Source organism: Beta vulgaris, chromosome 3 (assembly GCF_026745355.1).
Source record: "Beta vulgaris subsp. vulgaris cultivar EL10 chromosome 3, EL10.2, whole genome shotgun sequence".
Lineage (NCBI taxonomy): Eukaryota > Viridiplantae > Streptophyta > Magnoliopsida > Caryophyllales > Amaranthaceae > Beta > Beta vulgaris.
Window position 1 is genome coordinate 44892554 of NC_079204.1, and position 19994 is coordinate 44912547.

The 19994-nt window shown below is 36.4% G+C and overlaps 2 protein-coding genes across 2 annotated transcripts; one reads left to right on the top strand and one right to left on the bottom strand.

Annotated features, from left to right (window-relative positions):
* The first annotated feature begins 252 nt into the window (after nt 1-252).
* On the top strand, nt 253-1218 carry LOC125495703 (F-box protein At1g52495-like). Its single transcript, XM_048640500.1, has 2 exons — nt 253-925; nt 1022-1218. The coding sequence occupies exons 1-2, from the start codon at nt 253-255 to the stop codon at nt 1216-1218; spliced, it is 870 nt and encodes a 289-aa protein (XP_048496457.1).
* A 3441-nt stretch (nt 1219-4659) lies between these two features.
* Nucleotides 4660-5722, bottom strand: LOC104888724 (NADPH-dependent aldehyde reductase-like protein, chloroplastic). The gene has a single exon (XM_010673764.4). The coding sequence runs from the start codon at nt 5610-5612 to the stop codon at nt 4794-4796; it is 819 nt and encodes a 272-aa protein (XP_010672066.2). The 5' UTR covers nt 5613-5722; the 3' UTR covers nt 4660-4793.
* Between the last annotated feature and the right edge of the window lie 14272 nt (nt 5723-19994).

The following is a 19994-nucleotide window of genomic DNA, read 5'->3' on the forward strand; positions in this document are numbered from 1 at the left end:
TCTTTCTCTTCTTTGATAGCTATCTCCTATATGGTGAAACAAAGAAGACAGATACGTCCAACAACCACACTACCTCAAGAATTATGTCTCGAAATACTAGCTAGATTACCAGCAGAATCTCTACTAAGATGTCGTTGTGTCTCCAAGTTATGGTGCTCTCTCATAGACGACCCATGTTTTGCTTCAACCCATTATGAAAAATGCCAAAACAATCAAGAAAAATCTCGTCTACTAGTCTTAGAACCTTCTGATATGGGCGAATCTAAACAATTATGCACAGTTCGTAGTCGGGACAAATTTAGAAAAATATCCAAATTTGAGATGTATACTACTTGGTACGAGCATTACCAAGCTGTGGGTTGTATCAATGGGATGCTGTGCATGAAAAGATACATATCAGAAACTCAAGTTATACAGATTTTTCTATGGAACCCTTCAATTAGGAAAGCTTTAGAGCTTCCTTCTCCTGAAATGTTAACTGCAGAAGTAAGATTTGATATTGATTGTGCTTTTGGTTTTGACCATGTTAGAAATGACTACAAGGTGGTAGCAAGTGTTTACATAGGAGGTGGCCTTCACATTCCTAGATTTGTTGAGATCTTTACTCTTAGTACTTGCTCTTGGAAGACCGTGAATATCGATAGAGGCCCGTGTTTATGGATCCATGGAAGTCCGAAGGTTTTTCTTAATGGGATCATATATTGGTCTGGAATTGACATTCTAAAATCTACTGTAAAAGGAAGGTTTTCTCATTTTGTGTCATTTGATGTGGTTAGTGAAGTGTTTAAGTACATTGATTTGCCTGATTTAGAGCATCCTAATGTATGGGAGCATGAAAGGTTTCCCATCAATTTCGAACAATCGATTGGTCTTATGGAAATCTTTGAAACTTATACACAAATATGGGTCTTGGAAGATGTTGAAGGTATGGTTCAATCATGGACCAAAAGGTATGTCATAAACTTACAATTGCTTCATAAATACATCTATTTCAAAATGGATGGTGAATTGTTCTTTGCAGGAGAAAAAGGAGGGGTGAGTTCTTATAATATAAAGAACCAAGAGATGAAAGTTCTTGCAAAGAGTTACAAACATTCTCCAGTTTTTACTACTAATTACATGGAGAGTTTGGCCTTATTGAAAGGAGTACCCGACAGAAACTCATACATATTCCCTCCATTTGAGGTGATTTTATTTGAGGATGTTGATGATGTTTAGTCTTTTTAATTACCTTTGTATTTTTATTTTTATTTTTGGATTTTCAAGAGTTTTTAATTTGTCTTAAACCACATTGTGTAATAGTTATATTCTGTCTCTCATGCTTTGTTTTAAAGTTCACAGTGGATAATACAACGATGATACCCACAATTTAGACTTTTATTTTATTTTTCGGTTTTTTCACCATATATCCCTAACTAATTTTTTTTTGCACTGTATACCCTCGCAAGTTTTCAAATTCACCATATACCCACGTTTCAAAAAATTCAATCATCACGCCCTTATGACTAACGGAAGTCTAACACCGTTAGTCATTAAGCCCTAATCCCTCCTCTAACCCTAATTAACTAACCTAAACTAAACTAAACCTAACTGTAATCCTAACTCTAATCTAATACCCTAACCCTAACCCTAGCCACCCACCCACCACTCCTCCCCCCACCCCAGCCATTTCCCCCACCACCCACCTACCATCCTTCCCCCTTCCCCCACCCCCCGCAGCCGCTTCCCCTGCAGCCTCAATCCCCCTCCCCCTCCCCTGCAGTCGCCCAACCCCCTCCCTTCCTCTTCCCCTCAAACGCCGGCAACCCCCCTCTCCTCCAATAAACAAATGTGAGAGGAAATTAACTGGAATAAATCAAATTGAACTAAACTAAACTGAACTTAATTTGTTTGATTGTACCAAATTGAAGTGAATTAAAATTGTAAGAACATACTAACTAAACTAAACTGAATTTCCCAAACTGAACTGAATTCAGTCGAAACGAATAGAGTCTAACTCTTTTAGTTGTTTATTTTAGTAAAACTACTAACTAAAATAGCAGTTTTGCTTGGTTAACCGCTAAGTCACTTAGTGGTTTAGCATCGAATTTTTTTCTAGAAAAAAAAGTGCATATCTATCTCGCCTACTATCCTAAATGAATCGTACCCAGGAAATTAATTATTCCGTTAGAGTGAAGTAAGAAATAATTATTTTCCAACATGTTTCAAAATTGTTTTGGGGAAGAATAAGAATTTAATATGGATGATTTTGGGTTAAGAATCCATATAAATAAATCATTTGACTAAATAAACATTCTATAGTAACCAAGGCTACTAATTAACTACCATGAAAGACAAAAGCAAATTCTTAGTGGCAAGGAGAAACTATTGGCGCATACTCGGTGTGGGTCAACAGTTTTCATACCGGGGTATGTTAGTAATTTTGTCAGAAAAAGACAAAAAAAGTTGACTTAATGGCAATTTAGACAAATCTGATCATGTAGGAGAGAAATCAGATCAACTGTTATATGAATCAGATCAACTATAATGCGAATCAGATCATGAATGTATGTAAGTAAAAACCCAAAAAAAAAACCCAAAAAAAGAAAGAAAAAGTTGTATTTGTTTACAACTTGGCCACGGTATGGACAAACAGTGTCCATACCGGGTATGCGCTGATCAACGCTCTAGTGGCAAGTGGCAACCCTCGTATTCCCTTTGTCCCATCTTATAATTCTCTTTTCATTTTGGACACGGGAGTTAAGGAAACAATTAGGGGTCGTTTGGTTCGAATTAGGAAATGGAAACGGAGTGGAATGGAGATAAGGGGTGAAATGACAATGGAATCTATTATTTTTAACATTTGTTTGTTTTAACTCAGGAATGGAATCATTTTTCTACGACTCCCTTTCTCATTGTTTGGTACATTTCAAATGGATTCACATTTTATAAATATTATCATAATACCCAAAAAATTATAACTTTCTAGAACACGATAATTTTCTACCCACATCAAAATAATTCAATCCCATTTCATGAGTCAAACAAAATCGATATACCCAAATTCAATTATACCATTTACATCCACAAATCAGAATTCAGGAAAAAGCAAAAAAAAAAGGAAAACAGAAAAAAAATTACAAAATAAAGAATTTTCGCCAATCTCTTCGATTATACCCAAGTTTCACCTTTCTTTTTCAAGCATGTAACATCAAACTTGAATTTTTGCCAATCTCTTCGATTATACCGCCGATTCGGACATCCGCCATTGTTGATTTGAGTGAAAGTGTTGAAATTTTAACAGAGAAATTCGACGAATTTTTGTAAATTGGGAAACACTAATTTTTCTGGATTTGTTTTGAAGACATGGAGGAGATGCGAACAGAGGAGAGAGATGTGCAAACAGAGGAGAGAGAGAGAGGTGCGAACAGAGGAGAGAGGGGGAGGAGAGAGGGGGAGGAGAGAGGTGCGAATAGAGGAGAGAGAGGGAGGAGAGAGAGAGGTGTGAGGAGAGAGAGAGACGCGAACAGAGGAGAGAGAGAGGTGCGAACAGAGGAGAGAGAGAGGTGTGAACAGAGAAGACGAACGGAGGAGATAGGTGTGAACGGAGGAGAGATAGTGAAGTGAAGTGAAGTGTTTGAGGAAGGTAACAGATTGTTTCCTCTAGTGAGAGGATGGTTTCAAATTAATGGAATCAGAATTGGATTAGTAAGGGAGTGAAATAAATTAGCAACCCAACCAAACATATTAAAAGAGAGTCCATTACCTCAATCCGTTTCCAAGCCCAAAAAACCTCCAACCAAACAGGCTCTTATTGTTATGTACTTGCATTTTGGTTTTTTTTTTTTTTGGAATTATTGTCATAAAAAATGAAAAAGAATGAGAACATTAAATGGGTGGGTGAAAAGAGGAGAGAGAGAGACTAAAAAATGCTTTTTGTTATACCCAACCAATGAGAGTACAAGAAACATTGACACTTTGTTTGATATTTTTTTAATAAGGAAGGAAAAAGAAAGGAATAGAAAGGAAAAGAAGAGAAAAGAAGGTAGTTGTAGTTTCTAATGTTTGGTATAATTGGTAGATTTGAGAGGAATCACATGTTTGGTTGTCATTAGTAAAGGAAAGGAAAGGAAGGAAATAAAGAAAACATAGGTAAAAGCTTTTTAACTTTCTTTCCAGTCAAATTCCTCCTATTTTGGGAGGAAAGAAAAGCAAGGATTTAAGAGTATTATTTTCCTTCCACTTCCTCTCTTTTCCAATCAAATCCCTCTTATTTTCTTTTACCAAACATGAGAAAGTTTGTTTTTACCTTTCTTTTCCATCCAAATCCTTCCTACCAGACAAAGCCTAAATGAGGGTGTCAGAAACCCATGTGAAAATGTGAAAAGAGAGAGTAAAAAGTGATGTTTAAAAATGGAAACAAAGTAAATGGAAACAATATTTTAGAACACCCAAAATGAAATACAAAAAGTATAAAATGAAAGGGAGGGAGTATCATAAAAAAAAAAAGGTAATTTTTAGTGACAACCCTTAGTTTTTTAGAATCTCAAGTTTTTTGATCGTTTTACAATGTAATCTTTATGAAAAATTCCGTTAATCCGACTGCTAAATTAATCGTTAATTTTTTAAAATATCTCATCTCTTATTGTAAAAATTTATATGAACTAGTTTCATACTAAATTTATAGCGAGAAATTAAATACAACCAAATATTCATATATTCGATCATATAAGTCAAACCGGACAATTATTCGAGAACACAAAGAGTGTATACAGTACTTTTAAGTTGTAACAAACATAAACATAAATAGAAACTTAAACATAGCCACCATTTACCCGAATAATTTGACCATTAATCCACTCCGCAGCATCACTAACCAAAAACCCAACAACAGGAGCTACATCCTCCACCTGACCCAACCTTCCCAACGGATTAATATCAATAGCCTTCTGCACAACCTCCTCCGACTTCCCATCAAAGAACATATCCGTCGCTATTGGTCCAGGCGCCAAAGCATTTACCGTTATTCTGCTCCCCTTCAACTCCTTCGCAAGTATCTTAGTCATCGCATCCACTGCGGCCTTGGACGCCGTATAAGCCCCATATCCAACCCCAAAAGAAGCCGTCAATGACGAAGACACCGTAACAATTCTCCCCCCACCACCGCGTTTCACTCTGTTTGCGGCCTCCTTGATGCACAAAAAGGTACCACGCGCATTTACAGAGAAAATGCGGTCGAATTCCGAGGTTTCGATATCGAAGAGTGAGGAGTAAGTGGGGTCTAGGATGCCAGCGGAGGTGATCACGATGTGGGGTTGGGTATTGAAGGCTTGTTCAGCGGTGTTGAAGAGGTTTTTTACTTGGGTTTCGTCGGAGATGTCGGCTTGCACGATGATTGCGCGTGGAGTGGTGGAGGAAGGTGAAGGTGAGAGAGAGTTGATTTGGGAGAGGAGTTGCTCAGCGTGGGTTTGGGAGGATGGAGAGGTGTAATTGATTACGAGTTTTGCGCCTAGAGTGGCTAAGTGTAGGGCGATTGCTCGTCCGATTCCTCGAGACGCGCCGGTTACGATGGCGACTCTGTCTTGGAGTGTGGTGGTTGGGGTGGTGGTAGTGGTAATGAGTGGGGGTTCCATGGTTGTGAGATTAGTTGGTTTGGGACTTTGGTGGTTTATGAGGACTTGGAAGATGAGTTTCTCACTTGTACTTATTTCTCAAGTTCCCAATCCCCATACGTTTCTACTAGTAGTCAGTACTATTTGAGGTGATAATGAGTCTTGATTGTAATTTGTCGATGAGAATCTAGTCATTTGGATTTTGGATACTATGAGTAGAACAGATAATTTGGTTGGGTCATTTTCAAAGCAACCTTGAATTTGGATAGACAATTTAGATTTGGATGGTGTTTAGATATAAATTAGTTGTTGGCTTGAGCAATACCACATCTTATTTTAGTTATTAATGTGTGAAATTAGATTTTATATTATTACTTCCTCCGTTTCAAAATATTCGTTACACTTTCCATTGTGGGAAGCTTCACATTACATGCTACATTACCTTTTTGGGCAATAAATTTTCTTTATCTCTCTCCTCTCATATGGGTCCCTTTTCTTTTTAGTCTCTACCTCTCTCTTCTCCAAAAATTACCTAGGAGTCCGTGAATTGAGAAGTGTAGCGAGTAATTTGAAACGGAGGAAGTATAAAATAAATTCTGAAACATCACATTTTGTGATAATTGTAGTAGCGTATTAGATTATCTTGAATCAATTAGCCATCTTGCATTACTAAAGAAAAATCGGCACCTACTTTTACAGGATAATAACCAAATTAAAACCTTCCAACAACAAAGAAATGACGATAAATCAATTTGATATATACTTACAAAATTGTAGTTAAAAAGCATGTACTTTTAATTAAAACATAGTACTAAAAAAATATCCATAGAATATTACATAATCGTCTCTTTTTGTCAAGCTAAGTTTATCTAATCTGATTAGCAACTTAGTTCATAATTGCAAATATATTTATCTTTATTTACCTGTGAAAATCAAATATAAAAAGAATAATTTGTATTTCTATTTTTTTTTGCTTTTTTTAATCCCATATTTGATTCAAATTTATGTTCTCCACAAATGCAAAGATTACCTTGATCATATCTTTGTATTTTCTTTTGTCTTCTTCTAAATTGTGATTTACTTGTGAATGATTTTGAATTCTAACTCTTATTATCTTTCATCGATAGTATAGCTAAAACTTCAAATGTAGTACGTTATCTTGATACGATCTTATCATTCTTTATGTAATTAACTTACACAAATTGAAATTATATAAGCCCATTAAAATTGGCATTTCTTTACATGACTATAATATTGTGAAAGTATACTACTGAATTTTTTTTTTGACAATTTTTCTTTTAATGGAAGATTTTGATATTTATAAATGATTTTGTTATCTTTGTTTTTTTTTAACTTTTTTAGTCTTTCCTTTTTTAAAACCTTAAAATTTCAAGTTATTTTAGTTTCAGTTTTTAAGAATGGCAAATATTTTAATTGATTGACTACCTATTATTATCTTTAAAATTCAATCAAAATTGATGTAATTAAAAATTAAAAGTAATATAGTAATTTAATAGGGGAAAATCATACCTCTCCTTTCACTTATATAATGGAGATGTGAAAATTTGAAAATTCGAATAGACAATTTAGATGTGGATGGTGTTTAGAAATGACAAATTCAAGGCAAACTAGTAAATCCATGAACTTCACTTTTAGCTCTTCCGTGCGATTTAACAAATACTAATTCAATCAAAGGAGTAATCAATTTGAAATCTTCTAAACAATATTCTATTTGGTAAAATTGCTAGCACCATGATATGCTTGGTTTTCTCACTAGAATAAGGTTATATTTAGTTTACCTTAGTTTTACTCATTTGATCTAGAATGAATGAAGCATTATCACTTATTATTATTACAACTGGTCTTGTAAGAGACCGTTTATTTTTAATTTAAAATTAGGCACAGCCCAAGTCCAATATTAAGAAGAATATGTCACCTTTTTTTTATAGATATTGTAACTAGTTTAATCTATTTCGAGACCAGTTTAATCTATTTCGTGACCAGTTGAATCTATTCAGTAATGATATTCTTTAACCCATTCAGTGACTAGTTTAATCCATTTAGTGACTAGTTTAATCAGTTCTGTAAGACTACCGAGTTATTTTTTGAAATTTTCTGTTTTAGTTCGAGAATTAAGAAAACAAAGGAAGGAGAAGAGAAGAGATCGGATGACTAGAATAGTGTAGGAATAGAGTGAAATGAAATGGCTTGTTAGAAAAATTCAGTATTGGATTCGTCTAATTTTATGTGTAAATTAGACCGCCTGCTCTAATAATTTGGTCACTTTATTATTTCCCTTTTTACCGAGAATCGTCTACATAGCTCGGCTGAAGCTCAAAATTTTTTCGGACTTAAGAAAAAATCACTACTTACAGTAGTGGTCATTTCCAACCAAGTAGTACTTGGTCTAGTGGTTTGGTTTGTATCTCACAACCTTAAGGTTGTGGGATCAAACCCCACTAGAGGCACTTTGGGGATGGGGATTCCCCTTACCGTTCCCTCCTACTATCAAGGGACCTTGCCTGCAAACCCGAACCAGATTGACTTGTGCGAGGTTTTGGTCCGGTTAGAGCGTCTTCTCCTTACCTTAAAAAAAATAGTGGTCATTTCTAATAAAACTTGTTACCTCAAGTAGCGATATTAGTATTCGGGAAGCAAGTTGAGCTAGCTAGTGGCGTTCGGCTTTATCAATTCTAACAAACATAAAGTATATAGTCAATCAAAAAATTATGTTCATGTAAGCTACAATTAAAACTTCAAGTACAACTTTTTATATAAAAAAAATCAGTCATGTTGGTACTATGTGTCATGGTCATTATTGGAGATGATGATGGAGTTATTACTCATGCAATTATGTCTCATCCCGTTGGTACTAATGCATTTCGTACATATCCTTAGGTAGTTGGCATCGATTCAACGTATAAAACGAATCAATACGTTATGCCTTGCATTGAGTTGGTGGGTGTGGCACCGACAAATATGAACTTTTTGTCGCCTATGCCATAGTGACGGATGAGACTGCAAAGAGTTACCGTTGGGTGTTGGAGTGCCTACGTAATCTACTTTGCCATCATGTGAGCCCACATATCATATTAATAGATCGTGAGTTGGATAGATTTGATTAGGCCCATCATCTTCACTGTACATGGCATATTAACAAAGATGTGGAGGCACGTGTTAGCAGAATATGTGGGGTGAAGTCATTTGGAGAGTGATTTCGTGCTGGTCATTAGTGGAATGTGCTAAATGCAAACACCTCTCGACAAACGCACATATCAATAATCAGTCCATCTGCACATGAACTCTTCACGTCATCCCATGTACCAAAGTCACCTTTAAACAATCCATCTGATAGGATATGGAGAATAGAACTCACATCGTGGAGCGAGATACTCATCTCTCTGAAAGGGAGGTGGAAAAAGTTTGTATCCGACTGCCACCTCTCGATAAACGCACATATCAACGACTAATCTAAATGATCAAACGTAATATCAGGCAAGTGACTCAATCCAGTAACCTGTATCATCCCTTGAAGATCGGAACTCATACTAGAGTATCATGCTTGAAGCTTGTTACACGTCTTCTACCGGTTATGACACTTCAACATAGTCCTCTCGTACTCTCCAGCTCAAACGTGTGAAGCTATGTGACCCCCATAACTCGGTATGACACTACCGTCCACCGGCCAACCTGACCTAGCGTCACGTACTAGCCATGAAGTATCATCCTCCGTCACCTTCCTCTTGCCCGCTCTACTACTCCCAAGTTCCTCAGCATTGCACGATGTTCCATCCGAAGAACGTACAAAGCAACCATGAGAGGTACGTGGTTTGCATCCCCGAGAAGCAGGACCTTCCTATGGTCCCGTTGATGGATACTCTGACTTACTATCATCATAAGCACCCGTCTCTTACTCGTTCCCCGCCATCGGATTGCATGTCCAAGGTGGGTGAGGTCTCCACGCCTCAACATCCATAATGGTAGGAGTAGGCAATGCAACAGACAAAGGAGGAATTTTCGGTGCTTCCCCTGTTTCTGCGCTTGATGAAGACTAAGTGCTCCTGAAAAGCAACTCTCTAGCCTTTCACGATTAGATCGTCACTCCTCTATCACGAGTATGACGATGACCCGAATCTATAGACAAAGACTTTGCTTAGCCCTTGTCTCGCCCACTCATCCTTAATTAAAAGAATAAAATTTAATTAATCTTAATAATGTAATAATATGAAAAATCAATTATATCCAATAATTTAATGCGTTCTCAAATATATAATTATTTTTCTAAAGTTCATTAACTATCATTTTTATTGTATTTCATTAATTTTCTGCAATAACACATTTTTCTACTTTAATACACCATAATTAACAAAATTTTACAATTATTATTTTTCTAAACTAAAAAAAATTCAAATATAAAACATAAAACTAGATTTCAACTAAATTAGGAGCCTAAAACTACAAAAAGGGTTCAGGCGCCTATTTTTAAGCGCTTGCACCACATGTCAGGCACCTAAGTTAGACGCGTGTACGTATGGTGAAGCACTTAATTTAGGCGCTTTTACCACAAGTGGGGCGTCTAACATAGACGCCTGTGCAAGCATTTATTTTATACGCTCCACCAGTGGGTGAAGCGCCTAAATTAGGCACCTGACTCGTGGTTCAAGCGCCTAATTTAGGCGCCCACCTCCCCATTCAAAATTTCAATTCAAATTTATCATTTTCATTAATACACATTGCAATCCTAGTCTAACATATGCAATTCAAACAAGAAATTTTCAATATTCAAAACAAATATGCATAACTACACATGCGATTTTTTTAAAAAAAATTAAAAATGTTGGTAGGCGTTTGAAATAAGCGATCCACCATTGGTATATGCTCCTAACTTTGGCGTTCCACCACTGGTGGAGGCGTCCTCATCAGGAGCCTATGCTTATGGTGAAGTGTCTATTTTAGACGCCTGAATATAATTTTACAATTTCTACACTAACATTGGTCACCGGAGATCCGTGCTAGCCGAGGTCTTGCTGGAGTTCTTGTCGCCGGAGGAATGTCGCCGAAAAGTTTGCCACGGGTCGATGGAGATCGTAGTTGGCCGAGGTATCGCTGGAGTTCTTGTCGCCGGAGATCTTAATGAGAGATCCTTGTTGATGAGAGAGATGGAGTAAGAGAGTGAGAGTATTGGAGTATATATAAGAGAGTAAGAGAGTGAGAGACGGGTCGATGGGTTTGGTTAGCCTCTGGGTGAGTGGTTCTGTGCGAGGGCAGCCTAGAGGTAACTCATCTTACCAAGGGTCTCCGAAAGGGGGCCCAAAAAAAATACATATGCATATACATATACATATGCATATACATATACATATGCATATACATGTACATATGCATATACATATACATATACATATACATGTACATATACATATACATATACATATACATATACATATACATATACATATACATATACATATACATATACATATACATATACATATACATATACATATACATATACATATACATATACATATACATATACATATACATATACATATACATATACATATACATATACATATAGGGCGTTAGTAAGAAATTTTAGAGTGACATTTAGCAATCCATAATAAATATTATGAGATAAAAGGAGTATTAAAAGTTAAAATGGGTAAACTAATAAAAACTACAACGAAGGAATAACAATGGAGTCCATTTTTGGAGAGACGGTCTCACGTTAGTGTTAACGTGAGACCGTTGATGTCATGCTGACATCACGCGCATGCATCAAACCAGAAGTAGAATTAGTTAAGCGCTTGCACCTATTAGTTATGCTAGCATTAAATTGATTCTGGATAAATTAGTTAAGCGTTGAAGTATATATTAGTTAGTCGCTGGAGTATATTAGTTAGTCGCTAGAGTATATTAGTTAATTGATGGAGTATGTTAGTTAAACGATGAAGTATATTAATTAACCGCTGAAGTATATTAGTTATATCATAAAAATCAAATTATAATGCATTTTATTGGCCATAACTTCAATATCACGCATAAATAATTATGTCTTTCTCAAAAAAACTAATGCACTAGTTCTATCATAAACCCTCCAACACAAACCCATCATGCTCTTTTTCAATAAGTCAGACAACAAAGAATTGCAACAAACCAAACTAGGGCAAAAATCACCATCTTTAACACACAAAACACATTAGCAGCTTCAATCAAGAAACCCTTTTTCTTACAAACATTGATCACTATATCAAAGAAGAACAACCAAAATTGAGAAAGAAAACAAACATTGATGAATACCCAATGGAGAATGTGACCAGTTGAATAAATCCAGAAGTTTAGTTGGATCAAAGAACTGATTATGATGAAGAACATATTGAATAATATATGGGTTTAGCTATTTAGTGATGTTTGAAGAACCCATTAAAAGTTCACAGTTGTTGTGTTTAAGAAGTGTTGAAATTTCTTCAACATTTTCGCCATTGGAGAGATTCAAGGTGGTGAAATTGCATGAGATAATCTGATTTTTGTGCGTTTTCTGTGTAAAAAACAATAATAACTAAATACCCAAATATCATAACTATTTATCAGAAAATAGTAACTAATAGCCAGAATCATAATTATCAACCATCTCTATTACATAAGGGAAGGGGGGACCTATGGTGTCCTCTTTTGAACTGACTATTTTACCCCCTTTCTCTTACTAAATTACAAAAATAATATCAATACCAAAATGGGGATTCAAACAAAGCTACCGGAAATTAAATTTCAACATCACTCCCAAATCACTTATGTTAGAAAACTTTACAAATCTCTTTCTAAATCACGTTCAAGAAATCCCGCAAATCACTAAACTTTACAAAAAAAATAAAAATTAACTTACAAACCAAAACTAATATAGTAGGGTGTAAATACATAAAAAAAGCATTCACAAAATTCACTTACAAATCATTGTTCTCAAGAACTCACAAATTTCACTTACAAATTATTCTTTACCTATACACGCTATGCAAAAAAATCTGTAAAAAAACATAAAATTTCGACGGGGATATCACACATTTGTCCATCGGCGATTTGCAAACTTCCAAAAAGGTACGTAATTCTTTTAATCTTCCAAGTTATTTCAAATTAATTGAAAAAACAATAGCAATTGTTATGTAGCGACTAATAGGAAAAATTTAAATTTAACCCTTTATTTTCACATGAAATGAGAGAACAAGATAAAAGTAACAAATTTAGTTTTTATTTTTTAAATTCCAATATTAAAAATCCTGCTCATAACTTTTGCAAAAAAACCATTTTCACAAATAAATTTTGAAAAAAAAAAACCAAAATCAAAGTTTTCGCGAACGATTTTTGCAAAAATCAATTTTCAGAAAAAAAATTAAATTAATTTGCTAAATCCATTTTTAGAAAAAAAAAATTACATTATTTTGTGAAAACAAATAGTGAAATTAAGCACCAAGACAACTGTAAAATTTTGAAATTTAAAAAAAGGGATTTTATACAATTTAAATTTAATTCATTTTCATGTTAAATCAGAAAACAAGATAAAAGAAACGATTTTTGTTTTTTAAAAAAATTCCAATATCAAATTGTGTATGAAAATTTACAATTTTATCTCAAATATAATTTTAAATATGAGACTGATGAAAATTTTAAATATAAGTTTGTGAAATCATAATTTAGATGTTAGGCAATGGGAAAAAAAACTGAAATTGATTCATACTTTTTGGATTAAATTTTGGGATGATAGAAAATCGACCCAAGAAAAAACTGAAGTTGATTTAAGAAATTACCTTTTTTTGTTAGAAAATCGACCTAAGAAAAAACTGAAGTTGGTTTGCTTTCTTCAAAAGTGGTTGATACGGCTGAAGGATTTTTGATGAATTAGATCTACTGCTTTGCTTAATACTTGAAAAGACTGATTTTCTTATTGTATAGTGTATAGTTTGATGAACTAGGTTCCTTGAAAATATGCTTCGTGGATTTGTAGTGAGAGGATAGAGAAAATGGATAGCAAAAGTAGTGGAATTATACAGATGTTGCCAAGTAGTGGAAAAGGTAGTGAATTTTTTTTTGTTAAAATTCTAGAAGGATGTGCCTACAGGCTACAACACGTCACTCAAAATTTTGGGTTTCAAATACAAGTGTGGGTCAAAGTATAAATTAGCCAAATTATAATATGAGTTTCAAATACAAGTGTAGATCAAAGTATAAATTAGCCAAATTATAATATTGTTGCATTGAAAATTCAACGTAACAGATAATATGGACTCAATTTTTTTTTTTTTTTTTGTTCAATAGAGATAAGTTTAACTAAGGGAGTAATACTGTAATGCTACTTAAATGCAAAGAGTTAATGACTGCAAAAGAAAGAACCGAATGTAGAAGGAGTACTATTTGATTGTATTTCAAAGAATCTTATTCACAAAATGGAGGTGACCGTAAAGTACTAACTTGCATTTTCTTTTTGTTTAGTACTTAGTAATAATTAAGCCTAAAAATGTCATCGCATGCATCGCGTGCATAAAAAACTAGTAGAATCATAAATAAAGGCGGGGACTAAAAATTGGAGGAAAAACAGACTCGTCTCACGTTAGTGTTAACGTGAGACGGTCTTTTATAAGACTTTGCGATAACAATGTTGGTTCAGGTAGCCGACCCATTGTCCATTTGTCCCTATGTGGAAAAATACTCGAGAGGAAAACACACATTGATGAAGTCAACTAGATTTTTGTATGTGTCCACATGCGAGCCATGAGAGAGAAAGTCTTAGAAAGAGAAACTCTAGGCAAAAAAGAACCCCTAGCTGGCGATTCAGGAAACCCTAACCCTAGAAAAATCCCCAATTCAATTCCGTTCCATTTTGAACAACTCCTAATTCCCTCTTTCCTTAAAAGCATTCGTATTAAATGCGGATTCAGTGTTTGCTTCTTTTCGCTGCTGGTTTTCGTGCTTTTTCATTCATATCTAGTAGTTGGTAGGGGAAAATCAATTAGCCCCCAAAGTTATCGCTGCTGCTACTCTGTGAAATCATTGCGATTTCCAATTAAAGCTCCTTATTTATCTAATCGATTCGGTTTTAAGTGGGATTTTGTCTCTAAATCTTCCCAAAAACAGTTCAGATGGGTTAAGGGTTTCGTGTGTGTTAATGATAAGTACATGCCAGCTAGGTATTTTCGAGTTTCTCAGGCAGTTGCATTTAATGCGACTATGAGTGTTCGCTGCTATTTTGGAGTGTTTGGCCGGGCTAATTTCCTTTCTGATGTTTCATCTTCCTTTCGGCTGACTGTTGGAGTTAAGCTTTGTCTCAAGCGTGCTTCAGAAGTTGGGTTTTCCCAGAATCTCTCTGCCTCAGCATTTAATGCAATTCCCATGATTTTGGGTGGGTCTCTCAGCTATTCCCCTTACATCCAAAGGTGCCAAGGTATTTACTACTATAAAAAGGTAGCACAGGTAACTCTTGTTCATTCATTCCCCTTAGATTTCTCTCTTAATTCCTGTTGTTTGCTAGTAAGTTATTCCTGCTCAATTTCGTTTTCATTTATGATGGGTAGTCCAGCTAATTTCAAAGAAGCTTTGCTTGCCTCCTCCAATCCAAAAGCTCCCATTATTGCTAGTACTACCCCTTTATCAGCTGTGTCTGCCCTAGAAAGCCCTGGTTTAGGTGATGCTTTGCAAAATGATCCCCCCCCCCTCCTGTTTTCCCTGAAGCCCAAGTGCTTGACAATCTTCCTCAGGTGCAGAAGGATATTGTTGAGCTTTCCTAGTCCTGTCTTTTAGGCAAAATGTTATCAGCTCCTTTGGACTTGCGTACCATCATCGCAAGAACAAAGGCTGATTGGAAGATGGTTAAAGGTGATGTTGATTATTTGGAAATGGGTAATGGGTGGATCTTGCTTAGGTTTGCCAATCCCCAAGACCTTGCTTTGGTCTGGGGTGAGCGTCCTTGGCATATTCAAGGGGACTTGTTTGTGTTATCCCCTTGGAAGTCCTCCTTTGATCCTTACATGGAAGAAATTAAATGGGTAGATTTGTGGGTGCGTATCCCCCGTCTCCCAACTGAATTACTGAATTTTGATTCCATTGCTAATCTTCTTGCATCTAATGACATTGGTGCTCTTATTAAGCTTGATCAAAGGTCCCTCTTGCGTAATAAAATTCGATTTGCTAGAGCTTGTGTCAGGGTGGACATTCAAGGTCCTCTTCTAGAGTTTGCGGAGGTAAGCAGGCTTGGTGATTTAATTCATGGGTATGTTTATTATGGTATGAGGACTTTTCCTTTGGGTGCTCCTTTTGTGGTGAATCTGTGCATTCTATTGATGCTTGCCCCTTGCTTACTTCCCCTAAAAAGGAAGTAATTATTCAACTTGTTAAGAATCCAAAGCAGAAATTTCTTTATGATACACTTGCTAGGGCTGCTGGGCAAGCTGAACATACTCCCACAGCTGAGCAAGCTAATGTGGTGTATGTAAAGCCCAAGCAACCTAGCAAGGCTGTGGGTGTTAGGCCTGGTCCTAAAAAAGCTTTATTTAAGTTCTCTGCTGCTGGTTTATTACCTACTCCTGCTGCTCCTGGTGTTATTATCAAAGAGAATACTAATGTTCCTGCAGTCATTTCTAAGCTTCCCCCTCCTATTCAAGGCAAAGGTAAAGGTAAGATGGTGATATCTAGTGCTATATGTTCTGATGGGTCCTCTAGTGATGAGGATGAGCTCTTATTCCCTCTATTCCATTCTCCTCATGACTCTGGGCTGAGTAAGATAGTAGGTGCCCCTGGTGCAGCCCCTCATGTCTCAGCCCCATCCCCAGTTCAGGTATTTAACACTTCTGATCTTATGGAGGACTCCCAGTTCCTTGCTATGGTTGCTACTGCTCAGTCCCCTAGTGAGAATATTTGCTTTGTTAATGATGATGCTGCTACCTTCTGTTTGGAGGATCAAGATGATAATGCCATTGCAGGCTTTAAGGCTATTACTGAGCACTCATTTCAGTCCCTAAATTCTGAAAACTCTATTATCAAGCAAATTGCTCAGATGGGGGTTGATGCTGCTAACCCGGTGGAGCTCTCTTCTCAGTCTGGGTCTGCAAAGAGGAGAATGATAGACATGGAGGATGAAGATGACGCTTCATCTGTTCTGAAGAGGAAAAGGCATTAAGTCCTTCTAGCTTAGCCCATGGTAGTTGCTAAACCACCTTCATTTTGTCGTTATAAATATGTCAGTTGCCTGTTGGAATGTACGTGGTAGTGGGAGGAAAAATGTCTTAGCTGAAATTAAAGACTTTTGTATCCACAACAATGTTAAAATCTTTATGTTGTGCGAAGTAAAAACTAAATCTAGCCCTACCCAAGTGATTATTAGCCAATGTGGCTTTCAGTTTTTTGATGTCATCCCAACTTGTGGGTTATCTGGTGGTTTGTGGCTCATGTGGAAGCCTTGTAATATAAACCCTTTTAATCTCGTAGTGTTGTTTAAAGGTGCTAGATTTATTGCATGCTCAGTTCATCTTCTTAGTCTGAATTTTACTTATGTGCTTATTTTTATCTATGCACCTGCTAGAAAAGAATTTAAAGCTGAATTTTGGTCTGAGCTTACTACCTATATAAACTCTCTTACTCTTCCTTTTATTATTCTTGGTGATTATAATGAGATTTCTAGTGTTGAGGATAAATGTGGTGGTGCTGTTGTTTCATCCGCTAGACTCTCTACTATGTCTCAATTTTTAAGTAATGTGGCGTGTGTTGAGATACCTTTCTCTGGTTCTCGTTTTACTTGGCGAAAGAAAAAATATGGTGATGGTAATATTTTTGAAAGATTGGATAAAGGGCTTGCTATTACTTCTTGGATTTCTATGTTTCCCCAAGCAAGCATAGTTCATCATGTGTTCACCTCTTCAGATCATTACCAAATTTCTCTTAATTACCTCTCTAAGTCACATTCTAAAGCTCCACCTTTTCGTTTTGAAAAGATGTGGTGTCTTAGGAAAGATTATGATGTTTTGGTCAAAAAAACTTGGTGTTCTCACTTTGATGGTTCTCACATGTTTAGATTAACTCAAAAATGTAAATTACTTAAAGGAAAATCTAAGGCGTGGAACAAGTTCCAGTTTGGAAATATTTTTCGCCAGCTTCGCGTAGTAGATGAGAAATTACAGGTAATCCAAAATAATATGGTTATGAATCCGGATGATATTGCTCTCTCTACTCAACAAGATATTTTCCTTAGAAAACGATCGAGTTTATTATCCTTTAATACTGAATATTGGAAGCAAAAGTGCAAAACCAAACATCTACTTCTTGGTGATACGAATTCTTCCTATTACCACACTCAGGCTTCGATTCGTAGAAATAGGAATCAAATAAAGGAAATCTCTTTACCAAATGGTGATCTGGTTTCGTGCCCCTTAGCCATTGCTGAAACCTTAACGCAAGCTTTTAAAGTTCGTTTCTCTTCCGACCCGTTTTCGCAATTTGATGAAAGCTCTTGATTTCTCATTACTTGATCCCATTATTTCCGAGGATGATAATATGTTTCTCACCGCTTCTATTTTAGGTGAGGAGATTAGAAGTGCAGTTTTTAATTTAGCCCCTGATAAGGCTCCCGGGCCTGATGGTTTCCCCCCTTATTTTTTCCAAAAATATTGGACCCTAGTTGGGAATAGTGTTGTTAGGGCTGTCCAAGCCTTTTTCCATTCGGGGAATTTGTTAAAGGCTATTAATCATACTTTCCTTACGTTGATCCCCAAAATAGATAATCCCTCTTCTCCAAATCACTTTCGTCCTATCAGCTTGTGTTCCACTATATACAAGATTATTTCGAAAGTTATGACTATTAGATTGAAGGAGGTGATGGGTAAGATCATTCACCCCTTTCAAGGTGCTTTCATTCCCGACCGGTTAATTCAAGATAATATTCTTATTGCTCATGAAATTTTCCAATCTTTCAAATGTAAGTCCGGTGCTACGGGTTAGATTGCCATTAAATTAGACATGGAAAAGGCTTATGATTGGTTAGAATGGGGGTTCATTCTTACCTCCTTAGAAAAATTGGGCTTCTCGGCCCAATGGGTTGCTTGGATTAAGGCTTGCATTTCGTCTCCTTCCTTTTATGTGCTTGTCAATGGAATCCCTGGTGATCAATTTCGTTCTTCCCGGGGGATTAGGCAGGGTGATCCTTTATCACCCTACCTATTTATTCTCTATGCGGAACTGTTAGCCCGGCTTTTGTCGTCAGCAGTTGTTGGTCCTGGTAAGCCTATTGGGGTTCCCATAGGTAAATCTGGTGTCCGAGTTCCTTTCCTGACATTTGCAGATGACACTATGATTTTCGCTAAAGCCTCTGATTATAGTTGTATCATTATTAGACAAATTCTGGATAAATACTGTAAGATGTCTGGTCAGCTTGTAAATTATCATAAGTCTTCTTTCCAATGCACTTCGAATGTTTCTTTGGAGTCTAAAACCCATTTTGAGTCCATTCTTGGTATGCGTGAAGTTTCGGATTTGGGGGACTATTTGGGTTGAACTATAATTAGCACGAGAGTTTCTAAGGAAACTTTTAGTTCGATCACTACTAAAACCTTATCTCAGCTACCTAAATGGAAGGCGAATTCGTTATCACAAGCAGGTCGGGCTGTTCTTGTTCAGTCAAACCTAGCTGCTAAAGCTAGTTATCAAATGCAGAGCTTTCTTTTGCCAAAATCCCTTCTCTCTAGTTTAGATCGGATTTATCGCAACTTTTTCTGGAATAAGGCTTCTGATGTTAAGTCTCCTAATCTCATAGGTTGGGACCGCATCTGTACTCCTAAAGCTGCTGGGGGTTTAGGGGTCAGAAAGGCGGATGTGAATAATAAGGCTCTCCAAATGAAACTTCTATGGCGAATTATTAAGGAAGATAATAATTTGTGGGTCACCTTGATTCGCAAGTGTTACATCAAAAAGCAAAATATTTTTTCTATTAAAGCTTCTAAATCTTCTTCTTGGCAGTGGTGAAACTTGTTAAGTCTTAGGGATCTGTTCAAAAAAGGCTTGCGCTGGCAAGTTGGTGATGGTAAGCTTATTAAGTTCTGGTCGGATAATTGGCTTTTTCAGTACCCCTTGCAAAATATCATCACTCCGCCTCATGGTGTTTCCGATCTGCTGGTATGTCAATGCCTTTCCCCTTCTAAGTGTTGGAACACGGCTTTTCTCCTTTCTCTCGTTCCCCCTCATATTGTCTCTCTTATTTCGTCAATATATCTTCGTACTTCTGATCAGCCTGACCGGTTGATTTGGGGTCTTACGGCTGATGGTGAGTACAATGTTAAGTCGGGGGCCCTGCTTGCGCAGGGTCTCACTCCTGCTTCCTTTGAGAAAGTTGAATTTTGTTGGATTTGGAACCTTGCGATTCCGCCAAAG